The sequence below is a fragment of the Eublepharis macularius genome, chromosome 2 (assembly GCF_028583425.1).
Source record: "Eublepharis macularius isolate TG4126 chromosome 2, MPM_Emac_v1.0, whole genome shotgun sequence".
NCBI lineage: Eukaryota > Metazoa > Chordata > Lepidosauria > Squamata > Eublepharidae > Eublepharis > Eublepharis macularius.
Window position 1 is genome coordinate 165,055,094 of NC_072791.1, and position 9,927 is coordinate 165,065,020.

General features: G+C 39.9%; 1 protein-coding gene across 1 annotated transcript in view; it reads left to right on the forward strand.

Annotated features, from left to right (window-relative positions):
• The window catches only part of SLC49A4 (solute carrier family 49 member 4), a 132,502-nt gene extending 124,196 nt beyond the window's left edge, over window positions 1-8,306 (forward strand). The window contains exon 9 of the mRNA XM_054971282.1: window positions 980-8,306. Coding sequence (XP_054827257.1) covers window positions 980-1,095 — 116 coding nt within the window. The 3' untranslated portion in view covers window positions 1,096-8,306. The remainder of the gene's footprint in view (window positions 1-979) is intronic.
• Window positions 8,307-9,927: the final 1,621 nt, after the last annotated feature.

A 9,927-nucleotide genomic window follows, 5' to 3' on the forward strand; every position in this document is an offset into this window, starting at 1 on the left:
GTCCTAGTGCAAATGGAAGTACTAAAATTAACTCCTTTGCTTGTGCTAAGTGAAAGCAATTATGTCCCAGCTGTAGTTTCCACATGTGCAGGATGTATCACAAAGTATTTCTTCAAGTACAGTTTCAAAACCAAATTGAATGAAATCATATGAACCATCTGTTGTACTTTCCATTGCTATATATGCACATTTATTTTGTGAACAATTATGGTAAAGTGCTGTGTGTTGTTTCAGCCATTGCACTACTGCTTGTGGAAGCAGCACTGTGCCAAGTACATTTTCCTTTGCCCTCAGACGGTGCTGGATCCCACTCAATATGTTTCTCTCAGAGTGGTTATTCTCACTATATATTGCTTCTTAAATGAAAGCCTTTGGTGCTTCCAAAAATTCGTTGGTATAATAATGGCTGCTACTTAGTTCCGAAGAATGAGAAATAAAACAGGAGAGGCAATGGGTTTTTATTCGCTATTGCTGAAGAAGGGCAGATACTTGTGAGTGCTGATTTCTGTCTCAAGAAAAATTTGTGATGATAAGATTTGCTTTGTCTTTCCTCCAGAGAGGCTGATCCAAAAAAGCAGTGTGTGTCTGTGAAGATGCTGGTGTGCTGGCAAACAGAATTGGCAGGGAGACAAGGGTTCTTCCAGAACAGCGGTGCTGCTACTGTCTCAGCTAGGACTAGGTGGTGGCTGCATGGGCCCAAACAGCAGTGGGGTGCTTAAGCCATGCCTGTCACCTTCTCCCATGTCCGCAGCTCCAGCATCACTGCCAGCACCTCAGAGGCTTGCCTGGGTTGCTTGGAAAGAAAGAGAGCCAACCTGAACCATATGCCAAGCAAAGTGCTCTGGCCTGCTGCAGTTTGGTACATGTATTGGGGGTTGCCTAAAATTTTGACATGAGTAAGCATTGCAACTTTGTTATGGTGGAGACACATTGCATAAATATCTAAGACAAATCTCTTCCTTTTTTCTTCCCCACTCAGAATTCTCCTGGTTTAACTGGTGTCTCCCAGGATCCTGTCTACTAAGTCTTCTTCTTATCCTGTGCTTCAGGGAATCCTATGATAGACTTTATCTTGATGTTGTCGTCTCAGTTTGATAGCACAAAACATAGCAGCTCAAGAAGAGGATGGAATTCAGAATGGTGTTCAGCACATTTTCTTGGAAATTGCACAGCCGAAAGAATACGTCAAGCAAACTAAAAATTTTAACGTGGATGTTTTAACTGAGTTATGAAAGAGGGGCTTTTAAAAAAACTATAATCCCTGATTTGGTATTTTATCATCTAGATAACTGTGAGTGTTGTACTTGAATGGGAATTAGATTTTTTTTTAAGTAAACACAGTGTGTGTTAGGGAGGAGCTCTAATTTAAGAACTGATATTTTATTTAATAAGCTATTTAACAGTGTACACTTTTGGTGCCACTTCAAACTACTATATACCAAGAATAAAATATTCTCATTCAGGGATGGAATCTCCACTCTGCCAAAAACACCTTTTTTGTAACCCAGAAAACTGAATTAGAATTCCAATGATTCCATATTTCTTTTATTTTTTTATTTTTTTATTATGTTTATTTCTCATGGTGGCAGGAAATTAGTTGTGGCAAAGTGATAGCAAAGACTTGTTGAGCAGGTTTTTCCCTTTTTCTTCTAATTATAAGTAATCTACCATCTTTCCAAAATAGACATGAATAACCCTTGTAAAAAATCACATTTTACAACAGGTAATTAAATGTCCACAGATATGTCCTACTATATCCCTTGCACACTACATCTATTTTCTAATGAAGAGATTTCTGATGTGTTATGTTTGGTTCTTAGCCATAGTAAATATCCATTGGATAAAAGTGCTTTCAGTTTTTTTCACTACTTGACACTGAAGGAAATAGTAATTTTAACCATATACTAAATTGGTGCTATAAGATTTATTATATCAATTCTCTGTCATAGTTTAGAAAGTAAAGATGACATCTCGGCTAGCAGGGTATGGTAACTCCTGATAGGTGTCAATGTTGTTACAGGTCATTAGTATACTTTTGTTTCTATCTTCCCTCTTCGAGGAATTCCCTAGTTTACCTCTTCCAACAGGTTGTAGCTTCACCAAAGCTGCTTAATCAAGGTTAATATATATTGTAGCTCACACCTGTTTTCAGATTAGTTTACAATGGAAGAGTACCTCGCCTCTTTTTTATTTAATAGCTGTTTCACTAACAGTGGCATTTTTCAGGAGTTTGTGTGGCAAAATGATAAATCAAGGGAAAGTTCTAAGTGACACTAACAGAGCCACTTGCACTGGCCTTGTGCTGAGGGGCTTCTTCGTTTTGCTCTTTAATTTGTCTTTACTGTCTCACGTTCTCATTCTTAACAAATGTAAAGCAAGTAGTATTTTGCCAAATGCGGAATATGTTTATCGTTGTGGTATGCTCAAATTGTCATCTAAGACTTACTAAACTGCAGCAAGAATAGTTCTTTGTCACCTTAATTAGCTTTCTTATAACTCTGAGACTGATTATGCTTCTTTACCATCTTTGTTTGCTCAATTGGTATGTGTTTGGGGGGGAAATTACACATACATATATTTTTGTTAGCCTTTCCTTCTGCATGGCATATTCCTGCTGTAAAATTGTGAGGGTCCCCCTCAATGGGTACTTCCTCTCGTCGCTGCGCCGTGGCGCCCTCGCAGGTCTGGTGGGTCCATTACCCCAGGCCACCTTGCTATGGCTGGCTTGGGGCCGCTGGCTGGCCATGCCTGGTGGGGGGTTGCCTCTCTTGGCCTCAGAGGGGGTTGGCGGGCAGAGGGCAGGCCTCTGACATTTCCAGTCCCTTAGGAGCACCGGCCCTTACTGCAGGACCGGCCTTCCCTTTCTCTCCTCCCCGGCCAGAGGTCTTCCACCCCCTTTTATCCCCATCGTCCCTCTTCTTCTGCCCTCCCACCCTAGGTCCCTCCCCCCAGGCCAATCCCACCCATCACCCGGGCCACCGCAGGCCACACCAGCCCTCCCCCGCCCCAGGCCCTGGTAGGGCTGGGTGCATCCCTCCCCTCTTCCCTGTTGGCTCCGGCCGGGGCAGGGCAAGGCACTGGCCCCTCAGGCTCTGGCCGGTGCCAGGTGCGCTGGGGCAGTGCCTCTTGTGGTGTTCCTCCAGCCGTTGGCAGGAGCGGGGCCTGCGCTTGACCGAGCTTCAGCTGGCTCCTGGCCCCTCCCCATGGCCCACCGCTCTCCCAGGCCGCGGCGACGTTGTGCGGCCGCAAGGGCCTCACGCCGGTGGCGGGGCGGGCTTTCCGGCTCTGAGCACCACTGGGGCTTCCCCCAGGCCGGCTGGCATACCCTCTCCCTCCTTCGGCTCTGGCACCACCAGACATCAGGCTGTTTCCCCTCCTGCTGCCCATCCTCGGGCCACCCGGCTCTGGGCTCCGCGCTGCCGTGCTTGGCTCCGGCGGCAGCCGTCCCGGGCCTGGCCGTGGCTCCCCCGGCTGTGCCTGCCCCGGCTCTGCTGGGATGGTGGTAAGTCGGGCCCTGGAGTGGGTAGGCCGGGGCGGGAGGCTGAGCCATCCCTGGACAAAAATATATAAAGAGGACGTTCTGGTGACAGATTGGTGACATTATCCCTTAGCAAAGCAGTCTCTTCAGGAAATGAAATTGCTCAGTCAAGTTGTATAAGCTATAGAATTAATATAGTTACGCTGCCATGTAATACTCTGCTTCAGTGAGAACTCTGAATTGGATGTATTTCACTCCAGCAAGAGGTTCTAATCTGCCACTCTTTGATTCATTTGGCCACTGTAACTCAGAAGTTAAATGATATCCCACTGTCACATGGCACTTTTTAGTTTTTGACTTGTCCAGCTATAGTTATTCTATAGATTGGGAGAATACAACTTTAATGTTAACTCAGATTTACAATTGTGAGTTAAAAGGGAATTATTGCTGTAATTTTACAGAGTCTAGTCTTCGTTTTCATCATTGCTGCTTTTTTTGTATACCATAGTGGGCAGTGATCTGGGAGGTGACAGTTTATGAAAGATTAAATCTTTCCCCTCAGACATACTATCCCAACAAAGCAAATGTTCTTAGTTTATGTTGGAGTATAAAGTAACCCTGTTTTTTGATGAAACCTTTAAAGAGTCTGGTCCTGTGACCTTTTCAATGTACTGCAGAAAGCAGAAAAAGGTGTTCAGCCCGTGCAGATCTGCAACTGCCAACGAGGGCAAAGACATGAACCATCTGAAAACTATAGACTGGACGATTTCCCTTCTCTTGGCAGACAAGACCTTTTTTTATTTGTGTCCATCGGGGGCTTGCTAGTTCTTGCTGCACAACTCTCCACTTAGGCTGCAGGGCAACAGATTGTTCACAAAAGTATTCCTTCAGATCGCTGCAGTTTCGTAGAGCTGTTTTTTTATGAAAACAACTAAAGTTACTGTGAAACAGAGGAGGTTTGCTTGATAGCAATTCATGAATTTGGACTGGCGGTTTTATTCATGGAAGGGCAGGATATAAATGATCTAATATTTTAAGGAGCAAAATGAAATGTTCTGCCATTTCATAAATGCATGGTTACTCTGGTGGTGGTTTTCCTACTGAATGCGTCCTTTTGAAAAGTGTTGATGAGAAGCAGATAATGTTTTATCGTGCACAGACTCCCTTGACAGCTGTCATATTACTTATGCTACAGCAGCTTAAGTTGGTCCATTTGATCCAGTTTGAAGCTTAATCTTTATAGAAAGTTTCCCTGTTAGCATTCATTGTCTTCATCAAGGCATTTGTCACTGTTGAGATTTTAATGGGGGAAAAGCTCTTCTACTACTACAATGTAGGGTCTTTATGTACTTTTAATACATTAATAATCAATAGCCCCAGAGCTGTGAGAAATTCAGGTTATTAATCAGCAGCTGACGGTTCATGGCAGTTTTATTCTTGTATTCCTAATATTTGACTAGTGCCCCTGTAATTTGTATTGAATAACAGTGATCACGTATCTGACCTTAATTGCAGCCACAAGGTATAATCAGTTATGGACAGTCACCAATTGAAAATCAGATATCAAGTAAAAATATAAATGGATTCCAAGAAAGAGAAGCCTCTTTTCATTTTAGTTTTAAATTTCACTTTTTAAAAGGTATCCAAAATGATAACAGCTAACCCTGTTATGGCCTCATGATGGTTGCCACTTTCAGATCTATTGTATGTATAGCCACAATCTGGAAAATGCTATCACTAAGGTTTTTTCAGCTGGCTTTCAATCCAAATGTCTTACCTAAAAAAGGTAACTTTTCCATGAAAATACATGGCTCTGGTCCTGTATGCAGTGGAGCCATGCTGGTACTATCCAGGGCCAGTTTTTTTCATGTACTCTTAGTGAATATCTATCCATCCATTGTTAATGGATGGTGAATACAAAGGGTTGATGATATTGATGATGATCTATGATGATCTAAAGGAGCATTATGAAATTTATCTGTTACTGTTATCAAGATTCTTCTGGTTTATTGTTTTAATTTAGGCATTTATGCCATAATCCATAATTAAGCATTTTATGCTTCAATAATTTCAGTTAAAATACATGCTTAAATCCTTCTTATTGAAATCAGTGGTGTTTAAAAAGTACTCTGAATTGTCCAAAAGTTATGTTAAAATATAAAGTTGGAATTAGCCATTAAGCATGCTCGATTACTGCATCCTTTTTCTACATAACAAGGGAATAAATGCCATAGAGTTCCACAAAACTCGTCTTTGCTTTAAAAAAAATGTCTTGTAGATTCTGTCAGAGATTGAGAGAGGCTAAGTGAGATGGAATACAAAAAGTGGGGTGTAGTGGTTAATGTGTTGGACTAGGATCAGGAGACCCCAGTTCAAATGCCCACTGCATCGTTGAAGTTTGCTGGGCCCAAGGTTATTGTGAACATAAAATGGAGATGAGGAGAATGTTTTAAGCCCCTTGGGCCCCCCATTGAGGAGAAAAGTGGGGTATAAATGAAATAAGTAAATAAATAAGCTGATACTGTCACCATTAAGTTACAAAGTTAGTGAGGCTTTACAGGATTAACTTTATTTTATTTTAGTACTCCAGGATTACACAAATCATCTACTGCCTGTATTTTATATAGTGCCGGCATGCCTATTTTAAGAATATGTGGTAAGTTTGACACCATCACAGAATATCTGTTGTGACTGACATAACCCAAAGACCTGTGTTGTTGTTATTTCCCACTCATTTAGACTTCATTAAGATACAACCAATCTCCTGCGTGGTTTTTCTCTAAAAAGGGAAGTATTGATACATATTTAGAGGAATTAATTAAACCTGTTGGTTCAAAACCACCTGTAAAGGCTTTGGCAGCAACAATGTTGATTTGATCAGTAACTTGCTTTGTTTACATTGGATAATATTTTTAGCTTCCAAAGCTATTGGGACAGCAAAAGGTTTAGGGAAAGGGTTTTTTTGTGTGTGTATGATCAGATCTGTTTATTAATCTCTGTAGTCATTTCCCAACATTACATTAATGTTACACTGAAAGCGACTGGGTGTACACAGTAGGAGTATATGAATGGCAATGTAATGGTGAATGAAGCTCACAACCATGAAGTTCTCTTGTGCAGATCTTCCTGAAATGTGCATGAATTTCTGCCAGTCGGATCTTTCCATTGCACCTTAACCCGCTTCTCACCTGCACAGTTCCCAAGAGTCCCAGCTAAAGGCAATGGGTAAAAGAACTGCAGTTTAAAGGGGGAGAAAGCAAAGATCCCTTTGGATCCAAAATAACAAATTCTTGCAGCTACAAAAAAAGAGTAAGCATTCATTTTGCATATTTATGTCATTTTCAACAATTTGCGCATTTTCTTCTGTTATCTTGGGAGGGGCAAGGAGCTGTGAAGGGCTTGGAAGCCCTATGCTCTGACTACTGGAGAGTATCCTTAGTCATTCTGTAGCTTCGGAGATTTCTGCAGGTGTTTCCTCACTCACTTCGGAACATATCTTCACACCCACAAAGTCTATAAAGCTTATGGAGTTTTTTAAAAGAAAGAAAAAGTAGTATTTAGGAAATTCTGAGGCCAGCACCCCATTGTGTGGTTTTTCTGTTCTCTGTAGAACTGGAGCAAACATAAGACCAGACACTTGGTTCTGCACCTTCAGCAGAAGAATCCTTTAGCATTTGCACATTTTTCTTCAGTACAATGAGAGCTAGTTTCGGGAAGGCAAATTACATGACAGATTGCAGATTGAAATACAAAGAACCCTGAAGGGTGGGATATATGATGTAAGCAGTCTACCTAATATGCAAGAATGTGTATATGCAAATACAAAAGTTTCCAAATGCAAATTGGAATGTTTCATTTCAGCTCCCTCCTTAAGCTTAATTTTCCGTTTCTTCAGAGAGCCTAGAGCTCCTTGCTGTGAAATATCAGACTTCATTAAACTGCCTATCCCTTCTCTTTTTAAATGATGCCAAAGCCTTTAGTAAACCATGTTCCATTATTGATGCTTGTACTTGCTCTGCCCTGAGCTATGATGGATGGTCAAAAAATTTCCCATCCATATTATTCTGTAAAATACCAGCAAACCTTTTGCCTCCTCTTAGGTTGATTCTGCTTTGGATAATGTAAATGGCCAAACTTCCTTCAATGCCATAGCATTTAACTCTCCTAAATTTTCCAACCACTGTTGTCTCAATTCTGCCATTTTCTTGGGGACAGTTATGCAAATATTTGCTTTGCACATTTTATCTGCAGTTTTCCAAAATGTGTTCTGAAGAAAGATGTGTTATATAATAGAAAACTTCAATTTTAACCACATTACAGGATTTACCTTGGCCTGCTGGGGTCAACATGTTAATTTTTTTTAAAAGGGGGCTTTGGTTTGGGTATACGAGTTTCTTGTAAATTAGTTCTAAAATTGTAAAAAAAAAAACCCCAAAAACCCCAAATAACCCAGTTCAATTTCATTAGGATTTGTAAGCATTTTACTTTTTGTAATTTTGTAAAAAAAAAAAAAAAGATTTTTATTTTAGGGCAAGTTCTACTTTTGTATATAATATGCTGGCATGGGGCACAATCCATAATAAGCGTATCCTGCGAATCCCTCATGAAGTGAATTACTTGTGGATATTTTTAAGTTGTGCAGGACTTGTTTCTCTTGGATTTTGCCTAGAATGTCTTTTTATTTTTTAATAAAACTTATTTAAACACTGTCTAATGCACCTAAACATGTAAACATCTCTTTGGAGTTCTGTGGAAACTGGAATCTTGCTGTGTAAGTTGCATGTTAACTTGTGTAATATTTGGCACACATTAAAACAGGTTAATCATAGCTTGTGTGTTATCTTTTGTGCTCAGAATGAGATAATATTCTAGAACAAATTTTTGCCACTGGATTTGTCATGAGAGAGACGCTCATGATTGGTTAATGGGGATGTATGTGATTGAGTTTGTTAATGCATGATTCAAACCAATCCAGCAATGCAATGTCTCATCATTTTTGAAATCACTTCATGTAAATGCTCCAGTATGAGGCCTTGACCATCACAAAATGCCACGTTCTGCCAAGATGGTATTGGCTGGGGTTCTGGATAAAACCCTACATACTTCCACTTCTAAATGTATCTGAAGAAAGGAGCTTTGACTCATACCCTGGAAATCTTGTTGGTCTTTAAGGTGCTACTAGCTTCAAGATTGGTGCTTTCCTTTAAATAGAGCAAAGATATGTCTTGATTTCCAAACAAACCCATTTAGAAACATCTTGTGCATGCAAAATATAAAGGAACCTATGAGAAGCCGTTGTCTTGTTCACACCAAGTTTGTTTTTACTGATCTAGTGCCTCTCAATTACTTTCTAATGGGCTGTCTTTAAAATATAAATTCCCATAGGCACACTTGTGAATATGAAAACACTCAAAATTATAGCTTATGATTGACTAGGAATGAGGCATTATGCATGCAGGTATAGCTGGTTTCAGGTTATTAGAAATCCAATCTATTTTTTATGATATTATGGTGTAATTTTCAGCACAAGACCATGATATAAATTTCTAGTTGCATCGGAACATAAACTAAAGTGTCCCTGACTCTTGTCACTTTTCATGGTCTTCAGTTTGATTAATAAATGGGATGAGAGCTATAACATTTTCCAGTAAGAATCTATGATCATCCTTCAATCAAAATGGGCCCATTTTATAGTGATATGTAACAATGACAAAAGATGTTACTTCAGCACCACTGGGACTAGTCTTTCAGCCTTTTAATGTTCATCATATGGCTAGTTTGTAGAGCAAGTAAATAACCTTTTGTGCAGCAAGCACCTACTGCCCTTGGAGTTTCAGGTCCTTTGACTTCCTGTGTACAGCAACAGGCTATAGAGCTGAAAAGAATCTAGTTGATTCCAATTTTAGAACCGGAGACTTCTGGTTGCCTGTTCAAGCTAAAGGCCTAAGAGTATATTTCACTGTATTTGTTAAATGTTATTTTCCTCTCCCAACACTGCCCCAAGATGTTTGGGATAGGGCAGGGTATAAAGGAAGAGATTACCAAACTCTTTGCTTTCCTAGTTTACAGTTTTAATTTAGAAATTAGTTTGGGTTGCTAAGCCTTCTTCGTGTTTAGTTAGATCCCTAGTTTAACTTATTTGAAATACAAATTAATGAATTCAGCTATCGTTTGTTGCAGGCACAAGTTCTACTTTAATTGTACAGTTTTTAATTATCTGCTCTCAACCAAACAGTGGTTAATTATTTTAAAAAGTTACTTAAACTTGAGCTACAAGTTTTGCTCACATAGAACTAAAATAAAAGCCCCAGTGGCTTTTAGTAATAAAAGCAAATATGGCAACTTGTTTACAAATATTGTTCTGAAATGAGAATATTTTTGCGTTAGTTTCCAATCTTCTATTTTAAGAGGAGGTACAAAACAGGTGCTTAAATAGAAAATATTTTAGT